Source organism: Salvelinus alpinus, chromosome 2 (assembly GCF_045679555.1).
Source record: "Salvelinus alpinus chromosome 2, SLU_Salpinus.1, whole genome shotgun sequence".
Classification (NCBI taxonomy): Eukaryota; Metazoa; Chordata; class Actinopteri; order Salmoniformes; family Salmonidae; genus Salvelinus; species Salvelinus alpinus.
In genome coordinates, this window is record NC_092087.1 from 25918646 (window position 1) to 25940307 (window position 21662).

General features: G+C 45.2%; 1 protein-coding gene across 5 annotated transcripts in view; it reads right to left on the minus strand.

The window, feature by feature from the left end:
- The window catches only part of slc25a26 (solute carrier family 25 member 26), a 71099-nt gene extending 54967 nt beyond the window's left edge, over positions 1–16132 (minus strand). For 3 of the 5 annotated variants that reach the window (XM_071372360.1, XM_071372350.1, XM_071372321.1), the window contains exons 1-5: positions 15937–16114; positions 14161–14317; positions 11490–11608; positions 2312–2416; positions 2135–2182 (exon numbers count right to left, since the gene is read on the minus strand). In XM_071372360.1, the coding sequence (XP_071228461.1) occupies positions 2135–2182; positions 2312–2416; positions 11490–11608; positions 14161–14317; positions 15937–15969 (462 nt within the window). In that variant the 5' untranslated portion in view covers positions 15970–16114. Of the gene's footprint in view, positions 1–2134; positions 2183–2311; positions 2417–11489; positions 11609–14160; positions 14382–15936 lie in introns of all 5 variants that reach the window. The other 2 variants (XM_071372342.1, XM_071372331.1) reach the window with 2 other exon arrangements.
- Between the last annotated feature and the right edge of the window lie 5530 nt (positions 16133–21662).

Genomic DNA, 21662 nt, shown 5'->3' on the forward strand with positions numbered 1-21662 from the left:
AGGGGCGCCAGGTAGCCTAGTGGTGGGCCAGTAACCAAAAGGTTGCTGGATCGAATCCCTGCGCTGACAAGGTAAAAATCTGTCATTCTTCCCCTGAACAAGGCAGTTAACCCACTGTTCCCCGGTAGGCCGTCATTGTAAATAAGAATTTGTTCTTAACTGACTTGCTTAGTTAAATAAAGGCTAAATATAAATAATATGATTCTGAGTGGAATAATCTTATTCTGCCCTCTAGTGGTGAACAGGAACAGTACTCTGAACAGGTGGTGAGGCGAGAGAACGTACCATAAACCACCCAAACTGGGAACATGCCAAAGTACATTAACAAAAGACCTAAGCAAGGCCTTAATTAAATGTTGAGCATTTACATAATACTAATGGTGGTGATTTACTGGGATTTACAATGATTGAAATGGACAACAAATGCAACTAACAGCCTAGTGCATAGGAATCCAAACAAATGATTCCCCAGAACCTGGATTTGGATTTAAGTACTTTCTTTTGGCACAGATAAAGCAAAATCACTTTGCTTGCATTTCTACATTTCTCATTTAGGCATAGGGCCCTCAAATTCAACTTTGGACCTCGAAGCCAGTTCCACCTCATTTTTTCATTGTTCCTCTCTAATCAGGGACTGATTTAGACATGGGACACCAGGTGTGTGCAATTAATTATCAGGTAGAAAAGAAAACCAACAGGCTCCGGACCTCGTAGGGTCAGAGTTGAGGACCCCTGGCCTTGGGTATTTCCTACTGTCTGAAACTTAAATCCTACCTCAGCTTAACAAAGAGCAAATATTTCATTTAGAAAACGATAGATCTGAAGATATAAATACATTAAGAGATTGATGTGCTACCTAACATTATCATGTCAGCTGTGAATTAGTCCTGCACCACTCCCTACTGCTCATACCCCTCGTCCTGGCCACAGCCATACTCCCTCCGGCCTCCTGCAGTCACCTGAGAGATCTCTGCCATCAGAAATCACTTCTGAAGGATCCTTAATGAATATACATCACGGAGAGGACCTCAATTAGGTGACCGTACTGGGGGAGCGCTGCTCGGGATAAACAAAGTTATCTTGACAGGGTCGCCGAGCAGGATGAGATAGCGGATAGCCGGATGAGAAAATGAATTACCATCCTGCCACACGTCAAAGCCAATCACGAGGAGGATCCTGCGCACTCCTCTGCCTCTCTCCCCGCCGTTTCATCTGGCCCTTAGTATGCACACAGGCCGGGTGCCAGCCTCCAAATGTATTCATTTATTCACAGCCCCTTGGAGAAATCACAGAGCCTTGTTGTCCTTTTTTTCCTCACTGTCCAGATGGAATTTGCGTGAATAACATCGGTTTAGTGAGGCAGAAAATAAGTACAGGCTAGCACAGCGGTAGGGGACAGTACCCAAAAAAGAGAGGGGAGAACAACTGTCACCCTCACATACTATTTTTCTTCCCCCCTCTCGTGGTTTCTCTCTCATTCTAATGAAAATTAGAAAGAAGAAAAAAGGCTGTGGGGTGCAGCGTTCCTGAATCCATCCCACATGACCATGCTCTGCAACTAACCAGCAGATAATGAATCAGAGTGGGAGCAGAGTAGGTGCTCCACTACAAAGGTGAGCCGTCATCAAGAGGACTGGTTCAATGTTCAATCTCTCCTTTTTTTACTCCTTGTTTTGTTTTGCATTTATAACATCTCTAATTACTTTAATTAATCAAGATATTCCATTAGAGGGAACCGGTCTCGGTTAAGTAATTGTGCAAAATGAAACAGAGAAAAACCCAATAGTTGAGTGATTCCATCCACTCCTCTCTGCCCAGCGGGATTTAGAAGGCTTTCAGAGGACTAATGGGAGAAAATACAACCGTCTTTCACACAGTTATCATGAATTAATCAATTCTGAATAGTCTCAGTCTACAAGTACACTACCTGACATGTTACCGTGGTACAGGCTGTACACACACACACACACACACACACACACACACACACACGCGCATTTGAGGGACAAAAAACTACCAAGAGTCCATGAAGCTGCCAATGATGTTTGATAGAGACTAATGCAATGAGAAAGCTTTGATGTACTTTTGGCAGAGTCAGTGTAGAAGGTAGGTGTGTGTGGGATACCAGGCCTACCTCTCTGAGTACCGTACTCTTGTAGCCCCTGTACAAGCCTCTGACACCCTGCACAAGGACAAGATAGGTGTTAGGGAACACACACCACACAGTCTGGATACACACACATACATGAAACATTTGGAGAGAATGGAAAAACAAATATTGTAGTATTGATGGGTCATGGTGTCGGCCTACCTCCTCTCTGAGAGTGGCCAGCAGCACCTGGTAGGTGTTGGAGGACAGCGAGGCCTGAGTCCTCTGTTTCACCACCTCAGTAGGCACCCTGATCAGACATGCCACCTAGGGGAGGAAAACAGGACATTACAACACCCAGAACAGATATCTCTCACTCACACACACACACACACACACACACACACACACACACACACACACACACACACACACACACACACACACACACACACACACACACACACACACACACACACACACACACACACACACACACACACACGTAGCCATGAAGTGCTTTGAAAGGCTGGTAATGGCTCACATTAACACCATTATCCCAGAAACCCTAGACCCACTCCAATTTGCATACCGTTCAAACAGATCCACAGATGATGCAATCTCTATTGCACTCCACACTGCCCTTTCCCACCTGGACAAAAGGAACATCTACGTGAGAATGCTATTCATTGACTACAGCTCAGCGTTCAACACCATAGTGCCCTCGAAGCTCATCACAAAGCTAAGGACCCTGGGACTAAACACCGTCCTCTTCAACTGGATCCTGGACTTCCTGACGGGCCGCCCCCAGTTGGTAAGTGTAGGTAACAACACATCTGCCATGCTGATCCTCAACACGGGGCCCCTCAGGGGAGCGTGCTCAGTCCCCTCCTGTACTCCCTGTTCACCCACGACTGCATGGCCAACATCATCATTAAGTTTGCAGATGACACAACAGTGGTAGGCCTGATCATCGACAAGACGGGTGGTGCCAGTATAACAACCTATCCCTCAACGTAATCAAGACAAAAGGAGATGATTGTGGACTACAGGAAAAGGAGGACCGAGCACACCCCCATTCTCATCGACGGGGCTGTAGTGTAGCAGATTGAGAGATTCAAGTTCCTTGGTGTCAACATCAACAACAAACTAGAATGGTCCAAACACACCAAGCCAGTCGTGAAGAGGGCACGACAAAACCTATTTCTCCTCAGGAGACTAAAAAGATTTGGCATGGGTCCTGAGATCCTCAAAACGTTCTACAGCTGCACCATCGAGAGCATCCTGACTGGTTGCATCCCTGCCTGGTATGGCAACTGCTCGGCCTCCGACCGCAAGGCACTACAGAGGGTAGTGCGTACGGCCCAGTACATCACTGGGGTCAAGCTGCCTGCCATCCAGGACCTCCACACCAGGCGGTGTCAGAGGAAGGCCCTAAAAATTGTCAAAGACCCTAGCCACCCCAATCATAGACTGTTCTCTCTGCTACCGCATGGCAAGCGGTAGCGGAGCACCAAACCTAGGACCAAAAGGCTTCTCAACAGCTTTTACCCCCAAGCCATAAGACTCCTGAACAGGTAATCAAATGGCTACCCAGACTATTTGCATTGTGTGCCCTCCCAACCGCCAACCCCTCTTTTACACTGCTGCAACTCTCTGTTTATCATCTATGCATAGTCACTTTAACTATACATTCATGTACATATTACCTCAATTAGCCCGACTAACCGGTGCCCCCGCACATTGGCTCTGTACCGGTACCCCCTGTATATAGCCACACTACTGTTATTTTCACTGTTTTAAATTTTTATTTCTTTAGTTATCTATTTTTTACCTAAAACCTATTTTTTATTGCACTGTTGGTTAGGGCTTGTAAGCATTTCACTGTAAGGTCTACACCTGTTGTAGTCGGCGCACGTGACAAACTTTGATTTGTGTAAAGAACATTAAAACTCAAGTGAAACAGTAAAACTGATAAGGAAACAGATGAGAAATAGTTGCTATCTATTATCCTGTACTGTATGTAGTCTGTTTGCTTTAGATAAAGAGAAAACTGTAAGCTGCCAGACGCCACAGGTGCCAAGCAGGAAATGACCTAGCAATTACACTGCGAGTAGACTACCTGGTCTTTGTGTTAGTGTAGGCCTAGTGCTTCTGTAAGCCAATTTATGCCCCAGCACTGGCCTGTGTGACTGAAAATTCAACCCTTAATCACATTGACACCTGGGCAGCAGGTAAAAAGGTCACCGTCACCGCCTCATTGCCCATCTGTGTCCTACTCTGCAAAACACACATAGCCCTCTGCCCCATCATCCTTCCTACCTCACGAATACAAATTCCTACACAGCCCCAATGTCAACAGAAATATGGAGTGCAAACAATTCGTCAAGATAATGAATATTTATGACTGCTGCCTCCTGCTCCCTTAAAGCTAGGCTGCTCCGCTTGATATCCATTCATGCTGCAGCGGAGCGGAAATACCGGGGAGCACCAGTAACGGGAAGCAATCTCCCAGACCGAGGGAGGTGAGGAGCCCCCCGCACCGCACCAGACTCCCTCCGGCACGAGATGGCTATCGTTACTGTTGCAGCGGCAAATCTCACTCCGCAAAGGAGAGTATGACACTGAGGTGATAGTGGCACCATGGTGATTACTGGTATGCTGGTTTGGCCATCCTAAGCTCTCAGCCCGGTCAGCCCCCTCTGGTCTAGGGCAGGGTCTAGCCAGGATTCAGCCCAGCTGCTAGGACATCTCTCTACATTCCCCTCTTTCACCCCCACTGTACCCCTCTGCCAGAGCAGGTCATTACATGTAATGTATGTATTGACTGCACATGGGGGATGGAACGTAGAGAGAGGGTGACCACTGGTGATTGAGAGATGGAGAATTCAGTTTGTCTGGGAACAGCCAGTAATTTTACAGTTCAAGTGGAATGAATAGAAAGTGACCAGTAGCTGACAACTTGTCTCAGATGATTTTCAAGGTCACCCAAGTACAGGAGACCAGCATGTGTTGAATGTGGGTATCATATCACTCCAACAGGCCCTGGAGTACTGACTGTTTCCACTTCATCTGAGGTTAGAATGACATGGCTTCTGACTTTGAAATGTTCTGTCAAACAAGAAACAAACCAACAAACCCTTGCTCCAGAACCCACATAGCAAAGGTGTCTAATTGTGAGCGTAGCCTTTCTCTACAGTATTCAAAGGACCGTTTTCTCCCTCCAAAGCATGGTGCAAGAGTACCCCCCAGTGGTGAGACAGAGCACTAGCTGCCGTCTGTCCGCTATACAACCTGACAGGATCCATTTCTAAGATCTAATTTACTCTTCCTTTGGCTGAGTTAATATTTATCATACATTGTATATCATGTTTCCCCACCTAATTTGACAAAGGATCAGAATGATGCTGCTAAGTGGACAGAAAAGTGGCTATGACAAGTAATTGCTGACAATTGTATTGTGGGCTGGTAGTGGTGGAGGGCGCTCTTTCACATCAGCTCACGGCAGGCTGCGGAATGAGACAGAGATTATACCAAATAAATTAGGGACATTGTTTATTTGGGAGTAATTGAGGACTGCTATGGGGAGTGAGTGTACATCCCCTGAACAGATCATTTCAGAGGAGGGTTTTAGGAGCATGTGTGTGAAAGCACTATCTGAGATCAGACCCATGAGTGATTGGCAGGGTGGAGGCAGATTTAGGTGTACCCCACTGGGTTGTCTGGGACTGGGTTGTTATCTCACATTTAGAGGGAGGGGTGTGGGCGTGACAGACATGTCCCCCCCTCCCCACCCCCCATATCCCACAGACTGGCCTGGTAGGCTAAATGTATGATAAATCCACTGCCAGCGTCTTTAACATTCCCTACGCAATTCATCTTTATTTACAAGCAATTTGGAGTGTGTGACGTTAATTAGAGGTAGCGTGTGATCTGAGCCTGTGTTTCCTTCGGCTTGCCTCCCTGCCTGGCTGCTGCTGTAAATCCTAATGACGACGGCTTTCAAATTCCACGACGCCACCAAACAACAACCGACGAGCCCACACTCAATCACCGGGGAAACGCTGTGGAAAGAACAGGGGAAATTAACGAAGGCTCACCGCACCAATCAGCATGCAGGCAAATCAATCCAGGGCTTGAGTCGTTTCCTCCCTTCATCCCTCCCTCATTCCCTCCTACCGGCTCATGGCTAGTTAATCCCCTGCCTAGAATCCTGCTCCTGTGGCCAGTCTGGACGACAGACAAAGAGAGCCACAGGTAGAAGAACAGAGGGCTTAGAGACAATAGACATAAGACAACTGATTCATTTGTCATTCAAAGTTTTTGGCAATGCCACTTTTAAAAGAACCCTCTGTCTCACTAACATAGAAAGAACTGGCATTAAAGCAACAGGGTGGAATCCACACCTATGGAGCAGCCTCAGGCATGAGCAGAGAGAGACATGCTCAATGTGATGTGGGATGAAATAACTCAAACAGATGGAATAACTAAACATTTTGCAGCACTGGGGAGCTTGCAGTAAACACAGACCAACACAGTGACCAATTTGACCAGTGAAAGACGTAGTTCAGCAGTTCATAGAGGGCAGCTTATCTTTTTCTACAATCTCACTTTAGCCAAACACACATTTCAGTCTAACTTTCATAAGACAATCAATGGCAATCCTCACACACTATCTGTCTCCACTGAAGTTATTTCAGAATCAGGAAGACAACCAAAAGAACGTTCCGTGATCAGGGGCATCCCTGATCACCTCAGCCGCACAGCAGAATTTCCCACAGGAAGTCAGCATTGTATCAGAACATCCATTCAGACATCTCCTCTGGGTAGTAATAACTGCATAAACATCAGCTACGTCTCTTCCTCTGAAATCCTGCTAATCTGTTTTTTAACCTATGAGGAGGCTCCTGGGAGCAGTCCTGCAGAAACACTTCAATGACAGACGGCACTGGGCACTTTCTACGCTTGACGACCAACAGACACAGGCTGGATAGTCATATTAGATATGGCTGAGCCAATCTCCCACTGACACCGTGCATTTTCATCAAACATCCAATTTGGAGCACAACTCAATTTGAGGCGGTGTGAGGAGGGAGAGATGAGGATGATGCACACCCAATAAATCACATACTGCCATCTCTTCTCTTCAGGGAGCCCATGCATGGATTATTCCAGGCTGTGCCAAGTTAAGTAGCTGCCAGTTGCCACCCCGTCCCGCCCCCCTTGTCATGTCACTGTGTTTCCCAGTACATCCTCCAGGAGACAGGGTTTAGAAATGCAAGAAAGCTGCTCCCTCCACTTGACAAATGAGCTTTCAGGGACTGTGTCAGGCAAATGGGAATGAAGATACATGTGATATAATAGTTGGATAACAACCTGCTAGCCCCTGACAGACACCATCAGTTCCACCATTCCTTATGGGAGGGACAGTCACTAAAACAATGGACCTGAGGCTTGTCTCCTATTCTCTCTTTCCTTCCTCCTCCTCCACCTCCTCTCTGTCTTTGGTTGTTTCTTTATTTGTTTCCTCTTCTCTTTCTGTTAGAAAGGTTGCAAAAAGTAGACAATAGAGAGTTGTCATCTGCAACAAACCTTGGAGAACAAGGTCACCCACGATTCCCCAATGATGATGAAACACGTGAACTAAAGAAAAATCTTCTGTGGTAAATCGTGATTGTCCCTGACAAAACTTGAATCCTGATTGTGTGCCTCTAGTCCAGAATGTTCCAACCTGCACACAGGTGGCATAACACAACTAAATGGAGTCCCCTGAGTTTTGACTAGGACCAAATCACACCTCATTCTGGCATTTGTGAGGCCATACCTGCAGTCAGCTGCTGACAGAGAATCATCAAGAGAGGGAGGGAGAGAAAGAGAGAGAGAGAGAGAGAGAGAGAGAGAGAGAGAGAGAGAGAGAGAGAGAGAGAGAGAGAGAGCAAAAGAGCGAAGTAGAGACAGTGAAAGAGAGAGAGAGAATGGAAAAATCTAACTGGCATCTGTGCTCTGTGCCTGCCTGACAACAGACAGAAGTAAAGGAAGGTTAAGGTAATGTGGAGAAGGGGGGGACATAATGGGATTCTGATGTTTTCATTTGGTGGTGACAAGGTGGGCCTGATCTGTATTCACACAAAGCAAGTTAAGAGAAGTGCAGGAGATGAGCAAAGATGGGGCCTGATGACCTGTCAGAGTGTGTGTGTGTGTATGTGTGTGTGTGTGTCTGACAAAGCCTCTGGCAAACCTCTCCTGAAGCTCAACTTCTCATCATGTTGGGTATAAGAAGAGAAGTTAAAGAAGAAAATAGGAATTTGAGGCAGCCATAGATCTAAAATAAATTATATATACAAAGATTCATATATACCCTCTGTCATAGGCACAGGGTGACCTGTCAGATTGGATGATTGCAGTAGAGAGTCGCCCTGCTAGAGCCGTCCACATCACCGAGGACTTGTCATGGACCAACACCACCACTCTTGTTAACAGGGCGCAACAGCGTCTCTAATTCCTAAGGCAGCTGAAGAAATTAGGCAGGCCAACCCTTTTCGAAATACTACTGCTGCACCATCGAGAGCGTCCTGACCGGTTGCATCAAGGCCTGGTACGGGTATTGCTCCGACCACGGCCGCAAGGGACCATGCTCCCACCCATCCAGGATATCTACTCAAAGCTGTTCTCTCCCTTACTGTTGGGCAGACGGTATCAGAGCATAAGGTCTAATAACAACATGCTCAGAGACAGTTTCTATCTACAAGCCATCAGACTGCTGAACACTTAAACTGGACTGACCACCTGCTCTGATTCTCCGCACCTTAACACACATGCACACATATACATTCATGCTACACACACACACATCACAACTGCTGCTACCAGACTTGAACACTTTAAACTGAAACTTGGAGGTGGAGACAGGAACTCTAAGACAGAGGCTGAAGCTGAGGGCTTTAACTCAGGGATATACAGTGTATTTCATTATCTCCTTAATGATGACTGCACAGGTCACAAAGATTACCTCCTCAGTTCTAACTCAACCTCTATCTAGGGCAGAGACAAGGGTACTTTGAAAAAGATACTTTAAGTCTAAGGCAAATTCTATTTTTTGCTTAGAATTTTGTAATTGATACAATGATTATATAGGGATCTGAGATACGCTACAAGACCAAAAGTATGTGGACACCGAACATCTCATTCCAAAATCACACGCATTAATATGGAGTTGGTCCCCCCTTTGCTGCTATAACAGCCTCCACGTTTCTAGGAAGGCTTCCCACTAGATGTTGGAACATTGCTGCGGGGACTTGTTTCCATTCAGCCACAAGAGCATTAGTAAGGTCGGGCACTGATGTTGGGCAATTAAGCCTGGCTCACAGTCGGAGTTCCAATTAATCCCAAAGGTGTTAGATTGGGCTGAGGTCGGGGCTCTGTGCAGGCCATTCAAGATCTTCCACATTGACCTCGACAAACCATTTCTGTATGGACCTCACTTTGTGGTGGGGGCATTGTAATGCTGAAACAGGAAAGGGCCTTCCTCAAACTGTTGCCACAAACTTGGAAGCACAGTTATTGTATACTGTAGCGTTAAGATTTACCCTCATGGAACTAAGGGACCTAGCCCGAACCATGAAAAACAGCCCCAGACCATTATTCCTCCTGCACCAAACTTTACAACTGGCACTATGCATTCGAAAAGGTAGTGTTCTCCTGGCATCCGCCAAACTCAGATTCGTCCGTTGGACTGCCAGATGGTGAAGTATGATTCATCACTCCAGAGAACGCGTTTCCACTGCTCCAGAGTCCAATGGCGGCGAGCGGACAGGCAAGCTTTACACCACTCCAACCGACACTTGGCATTGCGCATGGTGATCTTAGGCTTGTGTGCAGCTGCTCGGCCACGGAAACCCATTTCATGAAGCTGACGACGAACAGTTATTGTGCTGACATTGCTTCCAGTGGTAGTTTGGAACCCGGTAGTGAGAGTTGCAACCGAGGACAGACAATTTTTTGTAGCACTTGGCGTTCTCGTTCTGTGTAGCATACCACTTCGCGGCTGAGCCATTGTTGCTCCTAGACATTTTCACTTCACAATAACAACACTTACAGTTGCCGGGGCAATTCTAGCAGGGCAAAAATTTGTCGAACTGACTTGTTGTGAAGGTGGCATCCTATGACGGTGCCACATTGAAAGTCACTGATCTCTTCAGTAAGGCCATTCTACTGCCAATGTTTGTCTACGGAGATGTTTTTAAATGTAACCTTTATTTAACTAGGCAAGTCAGTTAAGAACAAATTCTTATTTACAATGATGCCTACCCCGGACGACGCTGGGTCAATTGTGCGCCGCCCTATGGGACTCCCAATCACAGCCGGATGTGATTCAGCCTAATGACACCTCTTGCACTGAGATGCAGTGCCTTAAACCGCTACGCCACTAGGGAGCCCATAAATTAGATTAGATTGCAGGGCTGTGTGCTCGATTTTATACACCTGTCAGCAACGGGTGCGGCTGAAATAGCCGAATCCACTAATTTTAAGTATATATAGTGTAATTCAAATAAAAAACATGTCATTTCCATGTGTAACTCCAACTATGCATCATGGGTAGAAGACAGAACGACATTTGGAAACAGTTGCGTAATCTGGAAGATGTTTTTTGCTTGTCGGTGTCTTTCTGGGCTGCCTTGGGTTAGGCCTTTATGAGTAAGCCGGGAGATTACTCCATTTGAATCACGTAACGCGTACTCAGAATGCAGCGGGGCACCACCCCTGCTCTGCTCCACGGCTTCCCCTTTTGATGTGCTCAAATCCCCAGTAGCGGGTTAAGGGTTAAAAGCAGCGCTGACCTCACCGCTGACTGAACAAAAAGACAACAGAAAATGCTTACAATGTTTCACAACACAATTGGAAGAGGCATTTCAACAACATGTAAAACTTTAAATGACATCTATCCAAAAGCCATGAATACTAAGAACCAGTACTAGTGGAGGTGGTGGAGATGGAGATGGTGGCCGGAGAAGACAGTAGAAACCCCTCCTCTCATGCCAACGTGAACAGCCAGCCCCAAAGGGACGGATTCCTTGGCAGTGAGCGATTAGGACTGGATCAACAGAGGAAATTGTGCCGCTCCTCACCGCTTTAAAGCCCAAATCCCCAGACAAAATTGAGGGAGTCTGGGGCCTCGCGTGGAAAACAGCTAAGTCAATAGCCAATAATGAGCTCTTATTTACCCAGCTGGTGGCGAAATGCTAAGACGCCCAAGGACCCAGCTGGGCCCGAGGCCGACAGCCAAAACCACATTCTAACCCAGCGCATATTTGTCTGTGAAATTTTCAGGCAATTAAGTAAACAAGCATGCTGCATTTGGACTGTGATGCATGCAAAGAAAGAAAGAAGATGGGAGACATACTACTTCTCCCAGGGAGGCACCAAGCATGTGAGTGACAGGTGCCATGTGTGGGGCTGAGAGGACTCCGTGGGCTCCGAGGATGGACTTGGTGCTTTCATAAGTGACGAAGAACGCAGCAGCTGAAACCAAGCAGAACCGTCACAGTTTAGGGATCATTAGTCAACCTGCATACAGCAATTAACAACACTGGGTAGAGTGAGAAGATGTGAGGGCTTGGAAGGAGTGGAGAGAGAAAGGGTTGGAGGGAGTGGAGAAGAAGAGTGAGTAGGGGAGAGAGAGAGGGTGGGTAGAGAGAGAGATAAAGAGTGGGGGAGAGACAGAGAGTGGGGGAAGGAGGGAGAAAGAGAAAGAAACAGTGGGGGGAGGGAGAGAAAGAGTGACACACCGTTACAACTCTGTATATAGACATAATATGACATTTGAAATGACTTAATTATTTTTGGAAATTCAGTGAGTGAAATGTTTACTGTTAATTTTTATTGTTTATTTCACTTTTGTTTATTATCTACTTCAATTACTTTGGCAATGCCAACATATGTTTCCCATGCCAATAAAGCCCTTGAATTGAATTGGGAGAGTGAGTGTAAGTGTCAGCGTGAGCGAGAGAGAGAAAGAGAGAAAGAGTGGGGAGACTATACAGACACGCCTGGTGCCCAAATTGATGACGTACAGTACCAGCGTGAAAGTGAGCATGAGAGAGAGGGGAAGGCGAGAGAGAAAGAGAGATAGAGTGGGGAGACAAAGAGAGAGAGGCTATACAGACACGTCTGGTGCCCAAATTGATGACGTACAGTATCAGTCAAAAGTTTGGACAGACCTACACATTCAAGTTTTTTAAAGTTGTTTTTTTTTACTATTTTCGAGATTATAGAATAATAGTGAAGACATCAAAACTATGAAATATCACACATGGAATCATGTAGTAACCAAAAAAGTGTTAAACAAATCAAAATATATATTTTTAATTTGAACTTCTTCAAAAGTAGCCACCCTTTGCCTTGATGACAGCTTTGCACACTCTTGGCATTCTCTCAACTAGCTTCATGAGGTAGTCACCTGGAATGCATTTCAATTAACAGGTGTGCCTTGATAAAAGTTCATTTGTGGAAATTCTTTCCTTCTTAATGCGTTTGAGAAAATTAGTTGTGTTGTGACAAGGTAGGGGTGGTATACAGAAGATAGCCCTATTTGGTAAAAGACCAAGTCCATATTATGGCAATAACAGCTCATATAAGCAAAGAGAAACAACACTCCATCATTACTTTAAGATATGAAGGTCAGTCAATACGGAACATTTCAAAAACTTTCTAAGTTTCAAGTGCAGTCGCAAAAACCATCAAGCGCTATGATGAATCTGGCTCTCATGAGAACCGCCACAGGAATGGAAGACCCAGAGTTACCTTGGCTGCAGAGGATACGTTCATTAGAGTTACCAGCCTCAGAAATTGCAACCCAAATAAGTGCTTCACAGAGTTCAAGTACAGACACATCTCAACATCAACTGTTCAGAGGAGACTGAGTCAATCAGGCCTTCATGGTCAAATTGTTGCAAAGAAACCACTACTAAAGGACACCAATACGAAGAAGAGACTTGCTTGGGCCAAACACGAGCAATGGATATTAGACCAGTGGAAATTTGTCCTTTGGTCTGGAGTCCAAATTGGAAATGTTTGGTTCCAACCGCCGTGTCTTTGTGAGACGCAGAGTAGGTGAACGGATTATCTCTGCATGTGTGGTTCCCACGGTGAAGCATGGAGGAGGTGTGATGGTGCTTTGCTGGTGACACTGTCAGTGATTTATTTAGAATTCAAGGCACACTTAACCAGCTTGGCTACCACAGCATTCTGCAGCGTTACGCCTTCCCATCTGGTTTGCGCTTAGTGGGACTATCATTTGTTTTTCAACAGGACAATGACCAAACACACCTCCAGGTTGTGTAAGGGCTATTTGACCAAGAAGGAGAGTGATGGGAGTGCTGCATCAGATGACCTGGCCTCCACAATCACCCTACCTCAACCCAACTGAGATGGTTTGGGATAAGTAGGACTTCAGAGTGAAGGAAAAGCAGCCAACAAATGCTCAGCATATGTGGGAACTCCTTCAAGACTGTTGGAAAAGTATTCCTCATGAAGTTGGTTGAGAGAATGCCAAGAGTGTGCAAAGCTGTCATCAAGGCAAAGGGTGGCTAAATGTTGATTTGTGTAACTTTTTTGGTTACTACATGATTCCATACGTGTTATTTCATAGTTTTCATATCTTCACTATTATTCTACAATGTAGAAAATAGTAAAAAATAAAGAAAAACCTTGAATGAGTAGCTGTGTCCAAACTTTTGACTGGTACTGTACGTCATCAATTTGGGCACCAGAGGTGTCCGTGTAGCCTTTCCCATCTCATTAATACGTTTGTGAGCTGCTCTCATTTTATTATTCAAATTATTTAATCAATCAACAGTTGTGGGCAAACATAGGCTGGTCGTACAAGGAAAAGGCTAACAATAATAAAACATTTGTTTCATGTATTTACTTAATTATTGAAGCGGTTCTTTGAGTAAACATGAATAAACTAGCTAATCAGATGCTCTCCATGTGTAGGTTTTATTATGGTGTGTCAACAGGTAGTCTTTCTGTGGGGTCTTCGTGGTGACAGAGACTAATAATAAGTGACTCACCATTGGGGAAAGAGCCGATGGCAGCAGATGGAACCCCTGCATAGATGCCCCGGAAACCTCCAGCCTTGGTGAAGCCCTGCTGGCTCTGCAGTCTGGTCTTAATGGTGTCCAGGGGGAAGAGGGTGAGGTCCACACACATCCCAGCACAGCCCCCCGCCTAGCATGTAGCGAACAAACACAGTCATCTTCAGGCAACTCAGAAACACTGCATAGTCCCCTGCCTAGCAGAGAGAGATGACACACAGAGACAAACATCTGGGAAACTCAACTCACACTCATACAAAAATCCAAATACACGCACACACACCTACATCTACCTACCTCTGAGTGACTTAAGAGATATTCTGACAGCATAGTGATAAGGAATTCAACAAAGAGCCATTATTTTTGCTCCCACACTGAGCCATCACCATAACAAACATGTCCTTGAACAGTTGGATACATTACGGTCTTTCCCTACTTTTATCCCATTTGGAAATAATTAGGAACGAGACCATTCTGAATGTTTTCCATGATGCTGGTACTAACTCAAATAATTATGGTTGAGCAATAGGCTCACCAGGACATTATCTTTGGGTACTGCCCAAACCCTTTGGTCCAGTGCAACATTTATACCTGTTAAGGAAGTGATTTGGTGGACCACAGTCCAGTGATGAGTTACATTGCCTGACCTGGAAATTTGCATTAGTTTCCCGAGCAAATACCAAGACTTTAGCTCAGCGGGCTAGCATAGTCCTGCGGTCTGCAGACAACCCAGATTCTAACCCAGATGGTCATACAATGCACACATTTAGGAATACGATCTTAAGGCACTTTATACTAAGTTGCTCTTATAACTGTGTATTAGCACGGTAATTCCTCAGTATACAACATTGTGTCAATATGTTGTTACATAGCCTAGTATTTGCTTTGTAATACCATAGTAGCTAATGGAGTGAAGTGGCTGTTGTATGTGTTAGTCATTTTCCCTTCTGAAATAGGTGCACACTTTTTAATCTATATTTAACTACGCAAGTCAGTTAAGAACATATTCTTATTTACAATGACGACCAACCCCGGCCAAACCCCAACGAGGCTGGGACAATTGTGCGCCACCCTATCAGACTCACAATCACGGCTGGTGGTGATACAGCCTGATATGAACCATGGTCTGTAGGGACATCTATAGCACGGAGATGCAGTGCCTAGGCCGCGGCGCCACTCGGGAGCCCTTAAACTTTGCATTGGTGCAAAGGAAATCAGGCTCTAAAAGTTTAGCAATGTTGACTATGGGAATGGGTGAGACAGATTAAAGGTCCTTATCAAACTATGCTGCGTTTACCTTTCTGTTTTCCTTATCAAACTCACCCATGATAACCACTGACAATCTTTGCCATAATATAGCAAGCACTGTAAGCACACTTGCAGAATGACACACAACATTGCATAAAATAACACACTTGAAAAGGTCATGTGGTGTTGTAGCTGAGAATTTTCAGCTAGCTAATGGTGTTGCCAATGCTTCCTAATCCATTCCTCACCTTCCAAATGAGGGTGACAGTTCATTGTGAGCCAAACCTTTGCTATCAGCGGTGCTGAAGACTGGTGACAGTTAACGTTAGCAAGCAACATTATCGTGAGCACTTGTTTAGGCAATAATGCAAAATCGTTTTGGCTGTTAAATTAGTCGAAATACAGACAAATTGCTTGCTTGGAAGTTAGCTTAATTAATATTGCAAACAACATAAGAAGACGAGCAGTGTGGTATTACATGATGGAGGAAATTAAAGACATTACCACTAGCGAAGCAGTGAATTCTCTTTTTTCCATGTTAGCTGTTCAAAGTCTTCTATTGTCAGCTTTCACGTCGCCGTTCTGAGAATGAATTACTACTATGGGGCATGTTTGACACTTCACTGCAGTCAACATTTGCTTATCAAGGACGCTGCCATCTTTGTTTAATGTATTTCCGCATGACGTCCTATGAGTAACGTGCGGATCACGAGAAATCTCTTCTTCGGTGGGTTTATCGGCGGCTGGCATCCAACGTCATGGTGCATTACCGCCACCTGCTGTACTGGAGTGTGGCCCTGAGACACGGAGAAACTACTGTAAATCCTATATGCCAGACCCGTTTCTCTTAAAAAATATAACAAAAATATATGACTGTATCTAATGATGTTCTACTCAGTATGCTCTTTAAATTCAATACATGTATCCCCTTCTCCCTCATACTGGATCCAGTGGAGGCTGCTGAGGGGACGATGACTCATAATAATGTCTGTAATAGAGTGAATGGAATGGTATCAAACACATGGTTTTCATGTGTTTAATACCATTCCATTCACTCAATTATACTCCATTCCAGCCATTATTTTGAGCTGTCCTCCCATCAGCAGCCTCCACTGACTGGATCTCAGTCTTTCTCTTTCCCTCACTGCCCACACTGTATCAATACATGCTCCACTGTCTCTGTTTCCTGGCAGTAATCACACCTTCCTGTTGGATGCTTTCCTATCACATTTAATGTCTTAATCAACTGGCTGTGTCCCACCCAGCCTCGTAAAGATGTCCTCCTCTCTTCTGTCTCTTCCTGCCGTCCTCCCCTCCCCAACTTTCCTCTGTACTTGGAATACATGCCAGCCCTTAGTGTCTCTGTTTCACTGCTTCCGCCATTTTTGCACCACCATCCTTATCAGTCCCTTAGCATCTGCCTTGCTCATGGGCTCCTCCACATCCATCTATCCTAAGGGCCTGTTTACATGCTAAATCTATTGCAGTGATTTGTAATTTTGTATGGGCAGATTTGCCAAATTCGGAGACAACCCACTGGGCACAACGTCTAGTTTTGATTTACGTTTGCTTGAGTTGTCAACTAATGTGAATCCAATGTGAAATCAACAAAACATTTCAACCTGTCATTGGATTTAATTTAAAAGTTGTGTGAAAAAAATACTAAATTCACTTACGTTGATTACTTTTTGCAAATTCAATCAGTTTCCCACGTTAAATCAATGTGATCACATATAATCTTTTGGTTGAAATTACAACTTTGCTTCAACCAGTTTTTATCTAGTGGGAAGGCTGACCATTCAAAATATTGAGTCTCTAATAACCTTACTTTGAGACATGAAAGGCATGTTTAATGAGATTAGGGGTAAGCTACAGAATGAAGAATAAAACGATTTTGTGAATATAGTTTAATTGTGTTGTCTGTGGCCTAATCCTCATGTTTTTCTTTCTTTCTCTCTCTCGCTCTCGCTCTCGCTCTCGCTCTCGCTCTCGCTCTCGCTCTCGCTCTCGCTCTCGCTCTCGCTCTCGCTCTCGCTCTCTCTGCATGCTGGGAGTGTTTGATGCATGCTGGGAATTGAATGATTGAGTGAGTGCGTGTGTTGTGTAGAGTTAGAAATTCAGAACTTTTTCGGTTTTCTCTTTCTTGGTGGATTTCTTTTGTTTTCTTCTGTGCATGATTAAGATCATTATAATTTTTTTGTGTGGTAGAATTAAGTATTTCGTTTTTTTCGTATCGAAAGTACCTTAAGTTTGGCGGGGATGGCATCCCGAATTGGAATGCCGTCCCTGTCACTTCGGCACGGCTTTAGGTGTGTTACTGAAGCTACTGTCACGGTGGAGGAGTTTCTGGTCGCCGTAGGAGAGAAGGTAGGCTATGAGAATATTGCTTATGCGTCACGGATGAACAAAGCGGTGGTGGTATTTCTTGAAGAAGAGCGCCTTGTTGATCGAATGGTTGAGCAAGGCGTAATTCTTAAAGGAATGTTTATTCAAGTTACGCCGCTTTTTTCTCCGTCAACAAGGGTAACGATTTCAAATGTACCACCGTTTATTCCAAATGAGCTATTGGAGCGCGAGTTATTGCGCTTTGGGAAGTTTGCAAGCTCAATTAAGGTTGTTCCGTTGGGTTGCAAACACCCGGCGTTGAAACAGGTTATGTTGTTTCGGCGACAGGTGTTTATGTTTTTGGACTCACCGGAGCAGACTTTAGAGATATCGTTTAAAGTCAAGTATGACAATAGACTATATATGGCTTATGCTAGTACGGGTAGTCAACGGTGTTTTGAGTGTGGGGATGTTGGCCATAAGCGACATGCTTGCCCGAAAAGGGAGAAGGCAGAGGGAGGGGCGCAGGTGGTCATCATAACGCCTGGGCCCACTGATGTAGGGAGAGGTGGGCTGACAGTGGTTGAGCAGCCACAAGCACCTGCTGCCGAGGAACAAGTTATCCGTGTTGAGGCCACGAGTTTGCAACTTGTATTAGAGGGAAATATTATGCAGCAGGAAAATATTGTTGTAGAAGGCAAGGATGGATCTGAAGAGCCAGTTCCTCAGACTGGTGAGGAGGTGCCCAGTACGAGTACTGGGGCACAGGAGGGGGTTCATATGGAGTTAATCTCCCAGGTAGTGGAGGAGATGCCCACTACGAGTAATGGAGTACAGGAGGGGGTTCATGTGGAGCTAATCTCCCAGGTAGTGGAGGAGATGCCCACTACGAGTGATGGAGTACAGGAGGGGGTTCATATGGAGCTAATCTCCCAGGTAGTGGAGGAGATGCCCACTACGAGTAATGGAGTACAGGAGGGGGTTCATGTGGAGCTAATCTCCCAGGTAGTGGAGGAGATGCCCACTACGAGTAATGGAGTACAGGAGGGGGTTCATGTGGAGCTAGGCTCCCAGGTAGTGGAGGAGATGCCCACTACGAGTAATGGGGTTCAGGTGGGGCTAGTCTCCCTGGTAGTGGAGGAGATGCCTGGTACGAGTGATGGGGTGCAAGTGGGGAGTGTTGAAAGGGATGTGGTAGAGGGGAGTCAGTGGTCTGTGGCCTCAGCTGAGGAGGATCAGGAGAAGGATATGGATATCTCTTCTGATATGACAGCAGCTGGTGAGGACTCAATTTATGATCTAGAGGAGGTAAATGGTTTTCTGGATCAGACTTTTGGGAAATCTGTCAAATTGGCAGAATATTTTGATGTTGATAAGTTTGTGAGGTCAGCTGTGATGTTACAGAAGACGGTGGGGTTGGACCAGTTGAGTGAGAAGAAGCGGTTTCGCTTGAGGAAATTTGTTACTGCTGTTACAGCAGCAAAAGGTGGTGGGAAACGTGGTCAGGTTAATAAGAAAACATTTAAATAATGATGATGATCATGCTTCATAGGGTGTCTTTTTTCTCTTTGGTTTCTCTGTGGTATCTTCTGCTTTTCCTTTCTCTTTTCTACATGGAGGTACTAAGGGTAGGCTCTCTCAATATTAATGGGGGAAGGGACAGAAATAAGAGGGCTTGGGTATTAGAAGAAATAAAACAGAAAAGGCTTAATGTAGTTTTCCTTCAGGAGACACATAGTGATGAGGAAAATGAGGTTGACTGGGGTATGTGGTGGGAGGGGCAGCATATACTCAGTCATGGTACTAATTTCAGTGCTGGGGTGGCCATCTTGTTTTCCTCAGGTTTAGCGGTAACTGTGATATCTACAAAAGAGATTGTCAAGGGTCGGGTTTTATTGGTCAAGGTGGATATTATGGGGTTTTTGTTTGGTTTTTTGAATGTCTATGCTCCTAATGAGGGTACAGAGCGTCTTGTTGTGTTTGATCAAATAAAAGAAACCTTAAGACAGTGTGACCAAGAGGGGTGTATGGTTTTAGGGGGGGACTGGAACTGTACTGTGGATTTTACTGTTGATCGCATCGCTGAAGAACCTCACCTGCGGTCAGCCACTTTCCTGTCTGGCCTATTAGCTGAGTTTGAGCTTTCTGATGTGTGGAGAGTCAGGAATGCAAAAGTTAGGCAGTACACATGGTTGAAAGTGAATGAAGGTCGTGTCAGTGCAGCAAGGTTAGATAGGTTGTACGTATCTGATCAATACTGTAGTAGGGTTGGAAGGTGTGCCATTACTCCTGTGGGTTTCTCTGATCATCATATTATTACTGTTGACATTCACTTGTCCTGTCCACGAAGGTCATCACCTTACTGGTATTTTAATGTTAAATTGTTACATGATGTCAAGTTTTGTGAAAGGTTTTTGTTGTTTTGGGAAAAATGGAGGGTTAAAAAAGGGAATTTTGAGTACTTGAGACAATGGTGGGATGTTGGGAAGGCCCAAATACGATTATTTTGTCAACAGTATACTGCTCTGTCTCAAATTGAAGTTAAAGAGACTATCAAGGCCCTTGAACAGGACATCAAATCAATTGAATTGAAGCTGCTCACTCAGAACGACCCTGGACTAGTCATGAACTTACAGGACAAGAGACATGAACTGAGGTCGTTTCTGCATGAAAGAGTGAAAGGTGCCTTGATTAGGTCTCGTTTCGCTTCCCTCAAGGATATGGATGCTCCTAGTGCTTTCTTTTTTAACCTTGGACAGTCAACTTTACAACGTAAACAGATGGTCTGCCTTCGTCTCCCTGATGGGAAAGTGACTACAGATGACAGTGAAATGCGTCAACATGCCGTGGATTTCTACTCTGCCCTCTACAAGGCGGAGGATTGTGACTCTCTGTGTACTGAACAGTTGTTACACGGTCTTCCTCAATTGGGACCTGACCAGAGAGTCGCTTTGGACTCTGACATTACACTGCGCGAGCTGTCCACAGCAGTTATGCAGCTCTCATCAGGCCGAGCCCCTGGCATCGATGGTTTACCATCTGAGTTTTATAAGCACTTTTGGGGGTCTATTGGGGAGGATTTTTATGAAGTGGTGTGTGAATCTTTTCATGAGGGTTCTCTTCCTGTATCCTGTCAACGTGCGGTGCTTTCACTGTTGCCAAAAAAGGGGGATTTGGCTCTCATAAAAAATTGGAGACCTGTTGCTTTGCTGTGCGCAGAATACAAAATTGTTTCTAAATGTCTCTCAAACAGGTTGAAAGAGTATCTGGGATTGTTGGTCCACAAGGACCAGTCCTACTGTGTACCTGATCGCTCAATTGTTGACAACTTGTTTCTGATAAGAGATGTTTTAGACATTTGTAAACTGTCTGATGTAAATGTGGGTTTACTTTCTTTGGATCAGGAGAAGGCTTTTGACCGTGTGGACCACCAGTTTTTGTTTAAAACGATGAAAGCCTTTGGGTTTGGGGATGTTTTTTTGTCTTGGATGAATTTACTGTATGCTGGGGCCTCGTGTATGGTGAAGGTGGGGGGTGGTTTGAGTTGCCCCATCCCTGTCCAAAGGGGCATCAGGCAGGGATGCCCAATTTCAGGGCAATTATATAGTCTGGCGATTGAACCAATGCTTTGTTTTTTAAGAGCGAAGCTTACTGGTTTCTCTGTGCCAGGTGTAATGAAGGGTCCCACGATAGCACTGTCTGCGTATGCAGATGATGTGACAGTTTTTATTACAGGGGCTGAGGATGTTAAGGTTCTCTCAGACGCTTTAATGGTGTATGAGGGTGCCTCCTCAGCTAGAGTCAATTGGGGAAAGAGTGAAGCGCTGTGGGTAGGTCAGCTTCAGACGGGGTCCGCTCCACGGTTACCAGGGGGGCTTCAGTGGGGCAGAGATGGGATGAAGACA